At 36.8% G+C, this 18386-nt stretch overlaps 3 protein-coding genes across 3 annotated transcripts; 2 read left to right on the forward strand and 1 right to left on the reverse strand.

The window, feature by feature from the left end:
• Positions 1 to 663: 663 nt before the first annotated feature.
• LOC114722923 (cation/H(+) antiporter 15-like) lies at positions 664 to 3377 on the reverse strand. Its single transcript, XM_028909043.1, has 3 exons — positions 3183 to 3377; positions 2027 to 3034; positions 664 to 1926 (listed from the first exon to the last, which is right to left on the reverse strand). Exons 1-3 carry the CDS (start codon positions 3375 to 3377, stop codon positions 664 to 666), a joined length of 2466 nt encoding a protein of 821 aa, XP_028764876.1.
• A 4069-nt stretch (positions 3378 to 7446) lies between these two features.
• LOC114722883 (3-oxoacyl-[acyl-carrier-protein] synthase I, chloroplastic-like) lies at positions 7447 to 12063 on the forward strand. Its single transcript, XM_028909008.1, has 7 exons — positions 7447 to 7997; positions 8808 to 9239; positions 9678 to 9851; positions 10488 to 10601; positions 10737 to 10838; positions 11373 to 11439; positions 11535 to 12063. The coding sequence occupies exons 1-7, from the start codon at positions 7557 to 7559 to the stop codon at positions 11600 to 11602; spliced, it is 1398 nt and encodes a 465-aa protein (XP_028764841.1). The 5' UTR covers positions 7447 to 7556; the 3' UTR covers positions 11603 to 12063.
• A 565-nt stretch (positions 12064 to 12628) lies between these two features.
• Positions 12629 to 14881, forward strand: LOC114722885 (uncharacterized protein At2g34460, chloroplastic). Its single transcript, XM_028909010.1, has 5 exons — positions 12629 to 12809; positions 12949 to 13164; positions 13262 to 13381; positions 14177 to 14449; positions 14537 to 14881. The coding sequence occupies exons 1-5, from the start codon at positions 12672 to 12674 to the stop codon at positions 14549 to 14551; spliced, it is 762 nt and encodes a 253-aa protein (XP_028764843.1). The 5' UTR covers positions 12629 to 12671; the 3' UTR covers positions 14552 to 14881.
• The last annotated feature ends 3505 nt before the right edge of the window (positions 14882 to 18386 follow it).

Below are 18386 nucleotides of genomic sequence, written 5' to 3' on the forward strand. Positions count from 1 at the left end.
TAATTAATGGATACACCTTGATTAGTGAAAACTTCGATTAAAAAAAAATAATACTATCAACGACATTTTTAGACCTCATAAGAGAGATAATGACAGCTAAAGATTATTTTCCAGCAAGACTTTCATAGTTTTCAACTAAGCTTCTTTCGATGCCAACTAAATTTTGTCATTTTCAGACCAATTATCCTACCCTTTACCGTTATTAGTCTCTTCTTCGAGGCCAGATTGTCATTTTCTCTTGCAAAACATGACATAATTTTCTGAGAGAAATGAACTCAATTAAAAAGTCAACAGTTATATATTGTCTGTTATAAAATTCCAATATTTCATAAAATCAAGGTAAAATCCTGTCTACTTCGCAGCGCTATCATGGAAAAGCTACAACACATGCAACAAAGTTATTAATCCAAGTATCCTACTGATGACTTCATCCCCCCCCCCTCACAGAAATTTCTCCTTCAACTAAAATCTGGAAGGGAGATTTTTTAAGCGCAATAGAGTTTAAAAAACAAAAAAGCAATTCCTAATGTGAATTACACTGCTCACAAAATTCTTGTAATCAGAACTGGTTACAAGTTCACCAAAATACTCAAATCCGCCGTCGCTTCTTCTCCTCGCTGGTTAGTTCGTCAGAAATATTGAATCCATCACCATGAACGTTATTCAGACGTGATTAATAAGCGTATGAGAGCCATCTTCTTTTGTTTCCTGATCATTTGGATGTTTCTGAACAGCATTTCCGGACATAGTTCCATCATATCCATATTGCTGCACAATAAGCACAGAGGATTTAGACCCGAAACTGTTGGATGCCAATATGTCTCCTATAGCCCCAAGCTCAGGGCAATCACACCATTCCATGAGACCTGAGAATAACACAGAGTTTCTCCCTTTGCCTTGTCCCACTATGTACAGATGATAATCATCACCTTGGTCTAACTCATTTAGTAATTCGGGAATATCCTCACCCACATAAACTTCCTTCTCTGAGTAAGTTATGGAGTCTTCATTGTGCATTGCCTTGAGTCTAAATAAGTTCACATACTCATCATCCAGCTCTTTTTGCTTGGAACTATCCAAAGCCATAGACAATATCCCTTTGGCTTTCAACGCAACTTCTTTATCCACCTGATATGAAGCTTCATCAACTAGAAGTATCCTCACTAATGAGAGGTAAACTCCGGGATAAGTTGCCATTCTCCAGGCAATAGCTAAGGCTTCACGGTCATCAGGTCCACCTACGAAAATCATGAGCATACGACAATTCGTTTTGGATAGTGAGAATACGCCTCGATCAATGAAGATACCCACTGAACAAGGTGGTTCTTTCATGACATTGTAGTTTATGTCTTTGTACGCCCTATTCAGCATTTCTAGACTGCCTTCTGTGTTGACCTGCTTGTGGAAAGGGAGGAGGATGAGATTAGTGTGTTTTTCATTTGCTGTGTTGTATATGTCTTCATGAATGGTTTTATAGCTTGATAGAACATTGAATGTTTCAACTCGAACGGCATCATTTGACTCGGCTAATTCTTGGAAGGTGTTGGTAATGCCTTCAAGCTCAGCTTGTGATTGACTATGGTACTGTGCTCCTGTGTGGGAAACATGTTGGCTCATGTGGTCAAGGAGCACGAAAGCGCCACGACTTGTAAGTTCAACAAGGTAAAGTGCACCGACATAGAGAGGGGAAACTCTTGAGGCATGGAAGCATTCAAGGATCTTCACCATGCTACTAGCATGGCGGTTGTTATGCACACAAGCCAAAATTCGAAGTTCTGTATCAAGTCTTGAATTTTGTATGGTTCTCATTTTATTCATCTTAAATTGATGTCTTGGTTTGTAAGCAGTGTTGGTGACAACTGAAGATGCTATAGTCATTATAACAACAGCAGTGACTAGAATTGAATAGGATGAGACCGTCAAAATCTGCAAATAACACACAAACACATTTAAGCTAATTGGTCATAAAATTGAAGCGGTGTTTAATCAAATGTGACACGTCAAATCTCAAAATGATCATGGATACCTGTCTGTCCCAACCAATGTTAAGCATTATCAAAGCCATGACGCCTTTGGTGCTCATCAGCACGCCGAGTCCCAAACCATCTCGAATAGGGATACCATAAGCAAAAGTAGCAACCAAAGTGCTGAGAATCTTTGGGGTGCATAATAACACGACAATCATCACTGAAAAGGCCCAATTTCTGTGAGAGAAGGCCTTTGTCAAGTCCATTCTCATGCCAGAGCCAGCAAAAACCAGAGGTGCTAGAACACCAGAAGCAACATCATCTAATGCGGACATCATCAGACCAGTAAATCTCCCATGAGGCAGAATCAATCCAAACACAAAAGCCCCAACAATGCCAGAGCCAAGGAGGTCTGTAATATATGCACACATCACAGTTCCCATCAGCACAAACAGTAGCTGATGATCATTCCATTCTTCCCGGTCGGTCTTTCGTTCAATAATTGGAGTAATGACAGGACGAACCACAAAAATGCATAAAGTGATGAATGCTATGGTACCCATCACAGTGTAGATTGCTCCAGCTCCTTCGCTAAGGATAAATGGAATCACTAACATAAACAGAAGCCAAGAAAAAGAGTCACTGACTATGGCTGCATCTAAGGCTGATCTTCCTAGCTCGGTATAGAGGAGCTTGAGGCTGGCGAGGATTTCAGTGAGCAAGGGAAAACCCGTGACTGTAAGACATATTGACCATAACAGGCAAGCTTTAAGTGGATCACTTTCAACGGTTTCATCAGTCTGAACGTCGTAAGTGTTTCGATGCAGAGTATATATGATCGCTGCCATTACCATTGGAATGATAACACCAGATATGGCAATGCTAAAGGCCTTCTTTTGTGCTCGTAGGACGTTGTCTAAGTTCATCTGCAGGCCAGTTAAGAAGGCGTAGAAGATTATACCTAAACTGCTCAACACTTCAACATTCAAGATCCCTCGAATGGGAAAAAGAAGGCGAAACATTATCGGTATCTCCCCCAATAAATCTGTGCTGAGCACGAAACCAGCCTGCACGTAGATTTAGATCAATCACTTGCAAGTCAGAATGCAAAAGAATGATATATTCTGTGCCCCCTCATTTTATTTTATGCAATAATTCGACTCCAAGATACCCAAAACCAAAGGGGAACAAAGAGAGATGCATGCAGATACTTACAATAACTTCAGCAATAAGACTGGGGATGTGCAATGGTCTGGCAATGATGACGAAAATGCGAGTGACGAATAAGGTCCAACACGTTTGAAAGGCCAAACTCGGAAGTTCGGATCCATATACATCACTGGCTTTCCATACTTGATTGGGGTTTTTCACAGTGAGATTATAACACGCACTGGGATTCTGCAAAAGCATGGTTGCCCCTTTTTTAATTTTCTGAAGGTGTTTCTACTTTCTTCTGAGAGATCGATGAACAAGAACAAAGCTGTTGGCTTTCGAGAGGAAGGAATGGCGATATATAAAGGCATTGAGCAGAGAGAAAGAAATGAAATGAGTTGGTTGTAACGACAGGCCAAATCTCGGCTTGCATTTGAGGTGGCACATCCCCTGTATGGCCTTCGTTGCTGGATTTCGAGAGTGGACTTTGTAGGAATATATACCGTTTGATCTGTTTGTAAATGGTGCCATGAAGGTTTCTCCTTTGCCATTATACACCTGACCTGTTTGTAGCCTTGCTTGTAACGGTATTCTTAATTTCTTACTTGCCCGCGTTTGTTTTCTGTCACTACACCTGGCCATTTCACAGAACAAAATTTTAAATTTATACACCCGTTCGTTGGCCAAAAAAACAAAAAACCGACAAATTTAGATACCCACGCGAAATTAAAATAATAAAGTGCACCATGTTTATTGAAAATTATAATAGAAAGTATTAAAATTATATTCAAAACCTCTCAATTTAAAATAGTTTGAACACCCCTACTGCCCTTTAAAATCTGAAGAAATTATTATTTATAAATTAAATATATTAATAAAATGTTAAATTTGATCTATAAATATCTTAATTTAATTTGTAAATATAAAATTTTTAAAGGTCTCTCCATATTTAATCTTTTTATTTGGGACCAATGAATAATTTTCCTCTTTTTTTTTTTTCAGATGCACAATAATTGATTGATTTTTATGTGTGATAAAAAATTATGAATGAAGCTGATCAATTCAGTAGATACTGGAAGAATCATTACACAACAAACATGTCGGCACTACAATTTTAAGAAAATTATATTAAATACTTGTGTGGAGTAATATTTATAATCAAATTTCTGAAATTAAAGTATTGTTGATTTTTTCCCAGATAAAAATTTTAAATTCAAGTGATTTCACGCATGCTGGTTTAAAAAAGAAAAAAAAAAAAGAAAGAGAGTAACTTTCTACTCTGAGAAAATATCTCGCATATGTTAGTCTAGAGTTAGTAGCTCCCCCTTATCTGCTTGCCTTCTTCTTGTTCTTCTGTACTCTTTCGTCCAGCTTTAGCTGCAGCATATTCCGTATCACGAACTGTGAAAATCCCTGTCCTGTGTTCATCTGGGTAAAGCGCTGCCACGGTACCGATGGCCATCGCAGCCGGGTGGTATGCCTTCATTTTCTTTCAAGTTTTCTTCCCATTTCAATTCATATATCAGTCATAAACGTGCGGGACTATTCTTAACTAAATTTGAAATTACCCAAATGAAGGCTTCAAGTGATGAGGCCTATTAAAACTCCTACTTTGATGGATTTATATTAGCTAGTAGAAATAATATATATGCAAGAATTACTCAATAGTGATGGTATCCAGTTCTTTCTGACTGATGTGGTTCTTAATCACAGGGCGTGGGCTCTGCAGTGAATAAGCTAAATGATGGGGTTGCCAGGATAGCTGAGGTCAGAGGCATTGCTGATTCACTACAGACACCCTTTCAGAGACAAGCTGCTCCAGAAGAGGAAACTCAAAGAGACTTTAGAACTAGGAGATTTACTATCCATGAATTAAGTTCAAGGTTGTGTCGTTAAAGGACGATACAACATGTGATAATAATGTGAAAACCCTAGAGGCTTCAAAATAACAACACAAATGCTTGTGCATGTAACTCCAAGCATACTAATGCACGCACGCATTAGTACTTCTCTTTTGAATCAGAGGGGCATGCATTAATAGCGAGCACCGAGCAGGACCAGTCCTGTAACCTTTCACCTGTTGGGCATCACTAGTTTATAATGTCATTTTCTATCTTGAAGCTACCAATTTGTCTAGAAGATAGGTTTCACAATCATAAACATATCTGCCTTCAAATTGATGCCTCCTTTAATGGAATTGAGAAGAACAATTATTTTATTTTATTTTTCTAAAAAAATGGAATATATACATGGTACTATTTGTTTATGATTTTATTATTGTACAACACAAGAGTAATTATAAATAGCGAGAAACTTTGTAATGTGAATGATCATAAATAGCTCCAAAGTACAGGATGGGGCTATCTGAGAATGAAAATGGTGAGGCAACAAGAGATTCAAATTCAATGATAGTTCATTTGGTTCATATCTTTAACAAGTTCTTGGCGTCTCATGATTCTCATTTAAAGGATAAATTTGTGTGATCTCATTTATTTGCGCTTAGTTAAATCACCCAGTTCCGGAACTTTGTTCCGATTACATCTGGATCCGACCCGCGTCATGCACCTGGCTGTAGTGGGTGAGTTTCCCAATGGGGATTTGTGCATATGCTGAGGCTGGAACTCGAGACCTCGTTTAAGCGATACCAAGCCGCTTATCACTTAGACCAATCCCTGTTGGTGACAATCACATATTTTTATTAACCAGCAAGCCCTTAAAAGTTAAAATAAAGACCTGTGACCCAAAAAAAAAAAAAAAAAAGCAGACCACAGTTCTTTTTTATTTTCAATTAAAAAAAAGGAAGAAGCTCCGAAATATGAGACTTTGAGTAACAACATTTTAAGTTATCAACCCGTGATATGCTTTTTTTTAATCCAATTTCGTAAATTAAAGGGGAAATCAAAAGAAAATGTTCGGTTACAAATATTTATAAATAAAGTTTGCCCAACCAAATGGAACCAGATTTTACGGTCAACAAGATCGGTGTGGGTAGATTAGTTTGGTTCTACTTCTTTTTTTTAAAAAACAAAAAAAAAAAGAGAGAGAGAGAGAAGAAAAATTATGTTTAACTTCTAAAATTAAGCATTTAGCCAGTAATCACCAAATCTTAACACAGCATAAAAGCGCACAATGAACTTGACACGCTTTCAGTGAAAGAGTGACAAATATATAATTATATGTGAAGTGAACTTAGAAGCACAATTACTGTTGTTACTCTATTTTTTCCGTGAAAATTAGCTCCAAATTTCATGCTGTATCTGCATATATGTGATGCCTCCTTAAAAGGTCACATCTATCTTAGGAACCAAACTCACTTGTTTTCAGCGAGCTTATTTATTGATCCTAAAACTTTTAAAATGTTAGAGAGTCACCACGAATGCCATGCTATAATTTGATTTGATAATATTATATTGTCTGTGGTACTTAATATAATATAACACATCAATTCACTTTACCTTTTATTTTTTCTCAAAATATCACTGTCAGTTATAAAAGGTCCCATTAAGAGATAATTCTGATCATTTAATGTACATGATTAAAGAGGTTAGTTTATAAAGACCAACACATATTTGTGATAAATAACCAACTTAATTAATTTTTTAGATATCTTTAAATTAGTTTTATAACTCTTATACTACTTTCGGTCCTTAATAAGACCCTGTTTGACTTTTATTTTGATCCTAAATATAAGACCTCAATCCATTTTGTTTCTCATATTTATGCATTTTTTTTCAAGGTAGTCCTTCTAATAATTATAATTCTAGCCAATATAGTTGATTAGTAAGGATATTTTAGGAAAGATAACACGTATTTATTACAAATAACTAACTTACCTTTTTTCCTTAATCTCTTCTGCTTAGTCAACTGAGTCTTATAATTAGGATCGAAGGTATTATTAAGAACTAGATGTAGTATAATAGCATAAAATGTAATTGCTTCCACAAGATTTTTTAAATTGTAAATAAATTTAACTAACTAATTATATATTGAATTATATATTAAAAATATATGCCAGAAAAGGCGCGGTAAAACCATAAATGTATTAATTTTGTAGAAAAAGCAAACACTCATAAAAACAAAAAAATACGATGCAATTATTCGTTTATTACCAAACCAGAGCGCGCATCCTGCCCGCATTCAAATGGTCAACACATGTACGGAATTGGGTGAAGCCCTTCAAACGAAATCTGCTATTGTTGATTAGTTGTTGAGTTCTCGACTTGCATCGTAATCGTCGCCTGCTATTTGATAATGCCACTGGATGCGAAGAGTTCGAAGGCCTGATTACTTGTCGTCGCACGAACACATAGCTGAGGATTCAGCTCTTAAATACCACAACAACTCCCGGAGTAGCCCAACTACGTCTGAATTCCTCCCCTCCACTTTTCCGTCGTTGTCATCGTTGCGCCTTTCACTAGCCGCCGCCCCCGCCGCACCATGCTGGCACTTCAATCTCCAACTGTTCGAGCGTCTCCATTTGACCCGCTTCGCAAATCTCTCAATGCGCCCAAAAGATCCAAGAAGAAAGTTCATTTCATTTCTGCCACTGTGTCCCCCAAAGTTTCTGCTCCCAAGAGAGAGAAGGACCCAAAGAAGCGGGTGGTGATAACGGGAATGGGACTTGCCTCTGTGTTCGGCAACGACGTCGATACATTCTATGAGAAGCTTCTTGCGGGTGAAAGCGGAATCGGTCCCATTGATCGATTTGATGCCTCCAAGTTTCCCACGAGGTTCGGCGGGCAGATCCGAGGGTTCACCTCCGAAGGTTACATTGATGGCAAGAACGATAGGCGGCTCGATGGTTGCCTTCGGTACTGCATTGTTGCTGGCAAGAAGGCCCTCGAGCATGCTGACCTTGGCGCTGATAAGCGTTCAAAGGTTTGTATTTTGTGTAGGTTTAAAATGCTTCTATCGTCACTTGGTTGGCCTTGAAGTAGAAATATAGTGATTTTCTGGCTTAATGCTCTTTGTCGACGTACTTGCCATTACTAGCATGTGATTCACGTAAGATTAATAATCCCTGCATCTTAGTAATAATGAAATTATTATTATCGTCTTTTAACTGTTCTTCTGGTTTACTATGATTACATTTTGGAACATGTAATAAGGAAATTATTATTATCATCTGTAACTTAACTTTATTCTGAAAAGGATTTATATGCATAGGCAGATGCAGGGGTCAATTCGCATTCAGAAAGGCGTCTGAATATTTAAGCATTAACATGATTTAGGGAATCGGGATTAGCGCAAATTATTGTAAGAGCTTTGTACTATGTCAGTTTGGTGGTTTTGCAAAGCAAGACCTGTCGACGACAAGTTTCTTGATTAATCTCAGTTTGAAGCTAGTTTGATTCAAAGAACAGTTGAAGACTCGAGGTTAGCGCAGATTGTTGATACAAGAGACTCCATGTAAACTGTCTGCAGAATACAAGTATTCTGTTGTGTCTTTTATCATTAACGTTGCTTAAATCACTTAACCATATTATGACATTGAGAGGCACACCATTTTGAATCATAAAACAGCGTGTTCATACAATGTTCTGTAACTCTAAAATGTGTTAAAAATATAAATTTTACTTCATTTGGAATCAAGCCTTAAAAGTGACCCTTTTTTCTGGTTTGATCAAAGTTCTGTTCTATATGTTATCCAAGAAACCTTCAAGCCGTTGAATTCCTTTTCCTTTTCAGATTGATAAGGAACGCGCCGGTGTGCTAGTTGGGTCAGGAATGGGTGGTCTTACTGTCTTTTCTGATGGTGTCCAGGCTCTAATAGAGAAGGGATACCGCAAGATAACACCTTTTTTCATTCCTTATGCCATAACTAATATGGCTTCGGCATTGCTTGGAATTGATCTTGGTTTTATGGGTCCAAATTATTCTATTTCAACTGCATGCGCTACCTCCAACTATTGTTTTTATGCTGCTGCGAATCATATACGGAGGGGAGAGGCTGATCTAATGATAGCAGGTGGGACTGAAGCTGCCATCATTCCCATAGGGTTAGGGGGTTTTGTTGCATGCAGGGCCTTATCTCAGAGAAATGATGACCCAAAAACTGCTTCAAGACCCTGGGACAAGGACCGAGATGGCTTTGTTATGGGTGAAGGTGCTGGAGTACTGGTAAGGCAGCATTTATTCCTCTATGATCTTCGGTAAAAAAGAACATAATCTTCATTTTTTTTTTCCCATGTCCTTTATATTATTTACAGAGTACTTTGAATTTCTGCCATATTGAGAGTGACCAGAAAAAAAAAAAACCCATAGCATAGCTAAATAAAAATTTTGCTGTAGATTTTAATTTTCATCAGATATGATAAAATTGCAAGCTCTACTATATTTCTACTTATGCCTAATCCAAAACATAACGACTCTTGGAGTTTCAAGGGACTAAGTATTGGTGGTGAACTGCCAAGACGGTAAAAGTAGTTCTCCTTAAAGATACTTTTCCTCTTCCCACTAAAAGACTGAACTCTTCTTAAAATGCCCAAAAGATTGGTTATCTTGTACGGTTATTTACTACAGGCTAGTACCTGAAGCTTGAGATTTCTGTATTCACAGGTAATGGAGAGTCTGGAACATGCTATGAAGCGAGGAGCACCCATTATTGCTGAGTACCTGGGAGGTGCTGTTAACTGTGATGCTCATCATATGACTGATCCTCGAGCAGATGGACTTGGAGTCTCTTCATGCATTAAAAGCAGCCTTGAAGATGCTGGCGTGTCACCTGAGGAGGTACTAGCTACTTTTCTTACTAATGTTTTCTAATTTATCAAATACCAATGGTTTCCTGCGGAGGTGTCTTCATTACTTAATTGTCTTTTTGGTTCCTCTTGTTATAAAATTGTTTGATTGATTGATAATTGATGACTGAAGTTGGATAACGTTGCATAACGTGTAAGGCCATGTGAAGCAATGGTGGTTGGGGTGGGGGGTTCGACAATGTTGCATAACTTGTAGGTCCAATTCTCATTTCCTCCCATTCTCTCTTAATTTGAATTAAGTTTCAGCGTGAAAGATCATAAGCTTGTACTTTGTTCACACTTCAAATTCAAAGAGCTTTTAGGTGAAGGGACGTATGAGAGGTTATAATACAAACTATAGACGTTTTTGTTTAATAGCTTGAAGTTGTCATAATAACATGAATTAGGACTCATTTTCTTCAGCATAACGATTTCAATACTTGTGTTACATTAATTGATTTCTTAAGCGCAATAAGATGCTCATATATCCACATTCTTTCTATACCCATCAGTCACTCCAAGCTAGTAATAGTTATGTCTGATAAATACCTATATACTTTATTCTTCGTTTACAGCTTCTGCAAATTAGGCTATTACTCGATGATATGTATCTATGACATTTTTTCAGGTCAATTACATAAATGCACATGCAACATCCACTCTTGCTGGTGACCTGGCGGAGATCAATGCTATTAAAAAGGTTTTCAAAAATACTTCAGAGATCAAAATTAATGCCACCAAGGTATTATCCTACTCTTGAAATCATATTTGGTGACGAATTCATTCATTGTATTTGTGTTTTGTATAACTGGTTATATTTGACTTGTTCCCTGGTCACGCACTGATTGATATGATATGGTCTTTCATTTTGTACCAGTCTATGATAGGGCACTGCCTTGGTGCAGCTGGGGGTTTGGAAGCCATTGCCACAGTGAAAGCCATAACAACAGGATGGCTACATCCTTCAATCAATCAATTTGTACGTTCATCTTAGTCAATGCTGTTGTTTAGGAACTTTAGGAATGCTTCCATTACTGTTAGATAAATCATTGTGTCAAATTTTCTGTTTGAATGGGATCTAATTCTGGGTAAAGAATGCTGAAGCAGAATATTTGCTCCTGAGTTTGTTTGACATAATGGTGCCGGGTATAATCAGTAGTCTGCATTCTTCATTATTATAATAATTTTATTGGGGTTTATGCGCTTCTCTGGCAATAAAGTTTTGAATATCAAGTTGGTATTGATATTAAGATTCTCATTACTATGCTAAGATGTCAAACCACGTTATTTTCCTTTACTGGGCAATTGGAGAGGACAGAAGGAATGTTTAGGGTATGACAAAGAGTTATCTCTTTCAAAATCATATGGTTACCTTATAGATAGTTATGAGATTCGACATTTGCCTATTAAACCTGTCGTATTTTCACTAACCAGGCAGAACCATTGTGTTCCATTTTCGCGCTGCAAATGTTTTAAAGTCAATGTCTAGTTATGTCCTTATTCTTGAGTGCAGAATCCAGAACCGGAGGTTGATTTTGATACGGTTGCGAATGTAAAGCAGCAGCATGAAGTTAATGTTGGTAAGATTCTAATTATGAAACTCCTCAGGCATTTCCATTGTTCAGTGATAGATATCAGAATTTGGAGATATAATTGGTGATCTCATCTGTTTCAGGGATTTCTAATTCATTTGGATTTGGTGGACACAACTCCGTGGTAGCCTTTTCTGCATTCAGGCCCTGAGCATCCAGTTTGTGTGCAGCTGTTGTAGAAGCAGGGTCTTAATTGGGATTTTCTTTATTCTCCACTGAGGCTTCCTTAACTTGATTTGGACTCAATTTTCGAAAGCCGCAGCTGAGTTTTCAAATAGCTTATTTGAAATTTAGATTCAAGATCGTTTTGTTGAACCCATTAAGTTCAGTGCTTGGCCTAATTGGTCCTTGTGTTAATTGAATTTCAATCACATACCAGATGAAGAAAACAGCTCGAACTTATTCTCTTATTCGTTTTCCTCCTGCGTGCTTTTTTGTTTTTTTCAAAGTTCTTCCCTTCTTGTGTCCACTGTCAAGATGTGTATACGGTTGAGCTATGACGAGTCTCTTGTAGTGAAATATATTAGTTTAATTGTTGTTATTATGGTCGTCGTCGTCATTTAACTGTAAAAAACTTGAATGGAGCTCGTGAATGAAGTCCAGTTTGGAGTTCTTTCCGGGTGTGTCCGCATGTGACGACTTCTAATATCCCGAATTTGACAGTTCTGGTCGGCATAACGGCAAAATATATGACGTTTCGATTTGGTATACACTTGTAGGTGTGTCTTTTTTTCTTTTTTCTTTTTTTCCTGTTTCGAGAGGATGAAAAGTAAGGACTTTTATAAGAAGTTTAAAGATAATATAGAAAAATGAGTATTGAATTTGGGAACTCAGATATTGATTTAATATCAATACTTTTATGAGTTCTTTAATTGTCACTGTCCGTCTTTTTTGTCCAAATTAAATTTAAATAATTTTTATTTTTATTTTAATCCACAAAACCTCGACATATGCACCAAATATATTGTTAAAAGCAAAGTTATGCTTGCATGAACAAATTAATCTTTCCGGGGGAAATTAATCTTCACAAGGGTATCAATCCCAAAATAAAATACGGAATGAAGAAAGCTAAAATGGACTAATGAAAGACTAGCTTTCTTCCTCGAGGCGCTGAAGTTAGCACTTCGCAACAAAACAAAAGGCGGGCCGAGGCTGAGCCGTTAACTCGTTAGCTACGTGGCAGTGTGCGCGGTTCGTGGCTGGGAATCGTCGACAGTGGCATGGCTGCTTCACCTCTTATCTTCAGGAATTTTCCTCACGCCACTCTGCACTCCCATCTTCATCGTCATTACCCTCTAAACGCTTACTTCGCTTCCCGCTCTACCTTCAAATCTCTTGCTCTTCTTAATTCTGCTGAGGTATCCAACATGTACTTACTCTACGATAAATTGAGGCCATTATTATTTATTTCCTAGTAAGCATGATGAATGCGTCTTAAACCGTCGTTGTAACGTCCGATTTTATTTATTTATTTATTTTTGGTTATTTGGGCGTCAGATGGAAGGAGGTGAAATATCTGAGGAAGTATCAAATAAAGATGGCGAGGATTTGAGTATGAAGAAGAAAATTTTTGTTGCTGGAGCCACTGGAAGTACTGGTAAAAGGATTGTTGAGCAGTTGCTGGCAAAGGGTTTCACCGTCAAGGCTGGAGTTAGAGATTTGGATAAGGCCAAGACTACTTTTTCCCAAAGCAACAATCCGGCTCTACAAATTGTGAGTAGTTCCCATTTCCAATGAAGTCCCAATCAAATATTCGGTAGAATTTTATCGATTCTGGATGTTTACTACGGTTTGATTGCGATTATTTCAGGTGAAAGCAGATGTCACGGAGGGTTCAGACAAGCTAGCTGCAGCTATAGGTGATGATTCAGAAGCTGTAATATGCGCCACTGGCTTTCGGCCTGGGTGGGATTTGTTCGCTCCATGGAAGGTCTGTCAATTTTGTCTCAAGAGAATTGGGGTTTTAGTTGTATGATTCATGTTATGATACTTCACTCATTTGGTCATGTCAACTGAAGGCTGGCAAGGGTTGATGGCAAGGCATTGAGTAATGGCCATGATTCCGCTAACAACGAGGAAATGGTTACGTGAATTTAGTCTAATAATTGAGCACAACGTGGATGCAGTATTGGTTTTTGACTTAATTAGTCGGAACATCTTGTATAATCTTCTCGAGTGCTTCAGTAATTAAGCTATTGATCCTCTCTTAACCTTTATATTGCCATGTGAAAATAATATGGCTAGGATTTTAATATCTTCCATGTCGATGTCGTGGGTGTTGATTCTTTGCCAGGCTTTCACTCTTGATTTAGTGACTGGCATCAAATTACATATTAGTAGGACCTGACCTGAAGATGTAAATACAGAGCCATTAGGGGTCCGTTTGTTCGAAAGTTTGCAAATTGTATGAATAGTCGTGTGCGTTGATTTTCAGACAATTTAAGCATTCGCAGACTGTTTTCATGGCATATAGTTGTACCATATGCTTCCTTAATTCTGAATGTCTGCATCATAAGATCGTTTTGTCAAGGTATAGTACTTTAATTGTGCTTTCTAATGGGTTAAGGTAAAATGTGTGATTATGAGTGTAGTGTATGGAATTTTCCATGGTGACATTAGCAGTCTTGTCCCTGCTTTGTGTTATTTCAAAAGCAATGTTAGACACTGTTTTTTTATTATTGACACAGTCCAATCCTTTAAAAAAGATGGCTGTCTTCATATGCAGGTTGACAATTTTGGCACGGTAAACCTGGTTGAAGCATGCCGTAGAGCTAATGTGAACAGATTCATTCTTATCAGTTCCATTTTAGTTAATGGAGCTGCAATGGGACAGCTATTCAATCCAGCTTACATCTTTCTTAATGTTTTTGGACTCACTTTAGTGGCCAAACTACAAGCAGAGCAATATATCAGGAAATCTGGTATAGATTACACAATAATAAGGCCTGGCGGATTGAGGAACGAACCTCCTTCTGGAAATGTTGTTATGGAACCTGAGGTATAGCCTCTAAATTACCTTTGATAGTTTCACGTTTATATTTTTGTAGTGATGCTTTTCTGACACTCGACGTTCTGGCTTTATTAGGATACCCTTTATTGAGGTACCATATCCAGAGATCAAGTTGCAGAAGTAGCTGTGGAGGCCTTGGCCTGTCCTGAGTCATCTTATAAAGTAGTGGAGATAATATCCCAGCCTGATGCTCCTAAACGTTCATACCAGGATCTTTTTGGTTCCATAAGGCAGCGTTGATTTCTTAGTTCAGGACTTCGTTATGAGTCGCTAAGTGCTTTCCCTGATTTTTTCACGGCTGGGTGGCAAATATGTACCTATGATATCATAATCATCTGTGCTGCTTCAGTATACTGTATGGTACTGTTAGACATGTAAAACTAAAAAATCAATACATATCTTTGAACCTTTTTCTTTTCATTTGTCCCCCAAGACTATTCTTTCTATTCCTTTTAACTTTTAAATATAAGTAGGCAGAAATCCGACATGGAAAGACACAGAACACGCACGTGAAGATTTATCCTCTCTTCTGTTGTGTCCAGAACTTAAAATATGATAATGTTCAGTGGGTATTAATCCTCCTCTTTTGCTAAGGAAGTATTATTTAATATTTATTACTGGAGCAGAATGTATTATTCATCTGTCTTTTGCACCTTGAGGACATCTTGCACGGTTTTTGTCTGTGTTTCATGTTCATAATATTCGCTATATTATAGGGGGAAGAAACATTACATATATGGTTGAAAATGTTCGGAAAAATCACTCACATATCAAATTACATTAAGCATCCGAATTTTCTGTCTCCCACCTCTCTATGCATAAACAGCATCGAATGAAATTAGAGACTCAGAAAACCATCTGGTGATCTTTCTCATCTGTCAGAAAACAGATCATCAAGCTTACAGGAGCCAAACCAGAAAAACCAAGGCTGCAAGAACAGCTGGAGCACCCAGAGGCACTGCTTGGCTCTCCATTGGCGTGGGTGGAATAGCTGCAACATCTTCCTCCACGTTCATGGCCAGGCCAATGTGAGCAGAAACCAGCAGAGCCATGAAGCAGAAAGTGAAAGCCATGGCCATCCCGCAGCTTCCCATGATCACAGCTCTGATCTTGCCCTGCCTGCTCAATAACAAAAGGCAAAGTTGGCTTCACTTGTCTGTAAGTAGTTGATGTGGAAATGAGAGTGGAGCTGCTTTTTATAAGGAGAGATTATGATGAAGCGTGAGGCATATTCATCTATAAAATGGAAGCTTTAACAGCAAACATAATGATTTGAGAGTGTTGAGGAGGATAATAATGTTATGTCTGCCTTATTTTAAAAGCTCATTTGCGTTGCTGGAGCTGAACTGTATAATGGCACTCGATGCCTTCTTATTTTTTGCATTCTTAATGAGAATCCCTTTGAGTGCGAGTGAAGCACGAAGCAAACCATTTATTTATACATAATGAAATTGCCAATTGCCAAGTGTCCCTTTTTTGTTCTTCATCTAAGGAATAAAATGATGTCTGTAATAATGTTACTTTTCTTCATTAATGTTGATTAATATGATACTAATTAATTAATTCACTATTACCTGTAAAATTGTTGGGCAAAATTATACAATTATCCTTTTCGAAATATACACAAACTCACTTGATGTATTATTTTTTTTGGACTAGTTTTGGATGAAATTTTGAATTACAAGCACTATGGTATAAATTGTGAAACGGGTAGAAATTTGTCATGCATTATTGTTTTTGATTATTTGTAAAATTTAAAACTAGAAATATTGAAACAGCTCATGCATAAAAAGCTTTAAAGCATGGAGATATGATTCCTTGGTGATTCTTTTCAAGCAAAGGGAACCGTGTCAGGTAATGTAGGCCGCTTTTGCTGGGAAAACAAAAAACGAAAGAAAATGCTAACCCAAAGACAATCAGTGGGGGGCTGCTTCATTCTACCTTTTATGATATTGCCACTGAACCCATCTTATCAAAATCTGTTTCAAAATTTTGTTTAGCACCTATTTGTTGGACGCATACTTTCACTCGTACGACACAAACACTCCCCCTACTTACTTCACATATTTACCTTATTGTTCATTTCCCATTATTAATTTATCTTTTTTTAAATCATTAATTTAATTTTTTAAAACTCAGATGTTTTTAAAGGGATTCTAAATTTTGGGCAGGTGCACAAGAGGTCTGTTCTAGGGCGGCCACAACTCCACCAACAAACCACCCCAAAAAAAAAAAGTTACAGAACCTTTTTTGTGTATGTTTGGACAAAACGAATGTTAATTTTTGGGTTTGGCCCTCCAACTTTTCTCATAGAAGAATGAAATATTGGCCCTTACTTGCCTAACTAGATACTACTTCTCAAAAGTGGCACCGAAAGCCCATTAGCCCCCAACAAAACTTTGGATCACAGCCCACAATAAACGCTTTTTGGGCAACTTGCCCAAATCATTTTAAAAAAAAAAAAGGCATTTTGCGTTGGCGGTAGGCAACCACAAGAAACTGGACCAGCTATTGAAACGGTTGGATAACTTGTTTAAGTTGCATCGGTAATTGAATCAGTTCTAATTAAATATTCATATAATTTTCCTGGTTATCTCTGATAAAAAAATTACATAATTGAAAGACTGAATTTAATTTTAAAATTAACCCCAAAAAAAATTAAGACAAGTGGAAGCGTTGTAAAACTTGGTGGCAGAGCGGCAGGTTTCAATGTTTGCATTGAACGATGGAACTTGTCAGATTAAAATAAAGAAAAAAGGAATCTGAACTTTTCAAAACATTGAGAAAGGGGAAAGCTTGTTTGCCTCACAAGCTCCAGCTCCAGCGAGCAGACATTGCCTCATCCTGTTTATCACCACTGGTACTTCCGAGCCCAAATATCCTATTTTCTCCCTCTTATCTCATTTAAAACTTGTTTAAAATAACTTATAAAATAAATACGCAAGAAGTACTTTATCCCTTTTTCCGTGAATGCATCTCTTTTTACGTGAATGTACTTACTGATAGTAAATCAAAGCAAGTCTTATTGAATTTATTTACTTATTATTAACCTTTTTTTTTTTGCTGCTACTACAGAGGGGGAAAAAACGGTTTTATGTTCGTAGGTGAAATGAGTCCCTCAAATCATAGACTTCCTACCAATCAGAAATAGTAGCAACGAATTAAATCTCGTTATTTTCCATGCGCCTATAGTATCAATTAAAACAAATTAAAACAAATAGCTTTGCTTCTTTTTTTTTTCAAAAATATGATAAATACATATCATTATGGTTGGTGGGGACTTTCTCACTCTTTCTTAAACAATATTTCTTTAACTCTTTCTTAACATGTCATTACGAGTTTGGCCCCTCTGCAGTACCAATGGGTACAATAATTCCATCTTCTAAATTGTAGTTAAAAGAAGGGTGAAACTACGTATTTGCTTTCATATAAAAACAAAGACCACGTATTATTTGTGAAAATTTCCTTTAAGAACAGTTAGGTACCCGAAATTTTTTTAAAAAAAATTAAAATCATAATAATATTGTGCTGTTAAAAAATAACATTAAACATTGAAATAATAATAATCACTGTTAAGAATTAATATTGTTATAATTTTAAATTTTTATAATAAATTTGTCTCAAACAAAACTTTCATGTGCATGATGCTTATCCTTTAAAAAATTATATACTCCTATAGTCCTTAATATAAAACTTATTTAATTAATTTGATTATATTAAAGAAGTTAGATAAGTTAGTTAATTATAAGAAAAATGACACATTTTTCCTAAAATAACATAATCATCTTTCTTAATACCCTATCTTTTTTTTATTTGATTATGATCGAGGAAATATCCATAAAAGTAATTTAAAAAAATTAATAAATATAAAAAATAAATCTTATATTTAAAATTAAAATTAATTTAATAATTAAGTCTTATATTA

Source organism: Neltuma alba, unplaced genomic scaffold (genome assembly GCF_004799145.2).
Source record: "Neltuma alba isolate B1F8T4 unplaced genomic scaffold, ASM479914v2 tig00012116_pilon, whole genome shotgun sequence".
In the NCBI taxonomy this organism is placed as follows: domain Eukaryota; kingdom Viridiplantae; phylum Streptophyta; class Magnoliopsida; order Fabales; family Fabaceae; genus Neltuma; species Neltuma alba.

What these genes read in the sequence shown, in the direction of transcription:
- LOC114722885 (XM_028909010.1), top strand. Translation starts at nt 12,672, where the DNA reads ATGGCTGCTTCACCTCTTATCTTCAGGAATTTTCCTCACGCCACTCTG. An exon ending in CTCTTCTTAATTCTGCTGAG is followed by an intron (nt 12,810 to 12,948) that starts GTATCCAACATG and finishes TTTGGGCGTCAG; the next exon opens with ATGGAAGGAGGTGAAATATC. An exon ending in ACAATCCGGCTCTACAAATT is followed by an intron (nt 13,165 to 13,261) that starts GTGAGTAGTTCC and finishes CGATTATTTCAG; the next exon opens with GTGAAAGCAGATGTCACGGA.
- LOC114722883 (XM_028909008.1), top strand. Translation starts at nt 7,557, where the DNA reads ATGCTGGCACTTCAATCTCCAACTGTTCGAGCGTCTCCATTTGACCCG. An exon ending in GCGCTGATAAGCGTTCAAAG is followed by an intron (nt 7,998 to 8,807) that starts GTTTGTATTTTG and finishes TTTCCTTTTCAG; the next exon opens with ATTGATAAGGAACGCGCCGG. An exon ending in GTGAAGGTGCTGGAGTACTG is followed by an intron (nt 9,240 to 9,677) that starts GTAAGGCAGCAT and finishes CTGTATTCACAG; the next exon opens with GTAATGGAGAGTCTGGAACA.
- LOC114722923 (XM_028909043.1), bottom strand. Translation starts at nt 3,377, where the DNA reads ATGCTTTTGCAGAATCCCAGTGCGTGTTATAATCTCACTGTGAAAAAC. An exon ending in GTCTTATTGCTGAAGTTATT is followed by an intron (nt 3,035 to 3,182) that starts GTAAGTATCTGC and finishes ATCTACGTGCAG; the next exon opens with GCTGGTTTCGTGCTCAGCAC. An exon ending in ACATTGGTTGGGACAGACAG is followed by an intron (nt 1,927 to 2,026) that starts GTATCCATGATC and finishes TGTTATTTGCAG; the next exon opens with ATTTTGACGGTCTCATCCTA.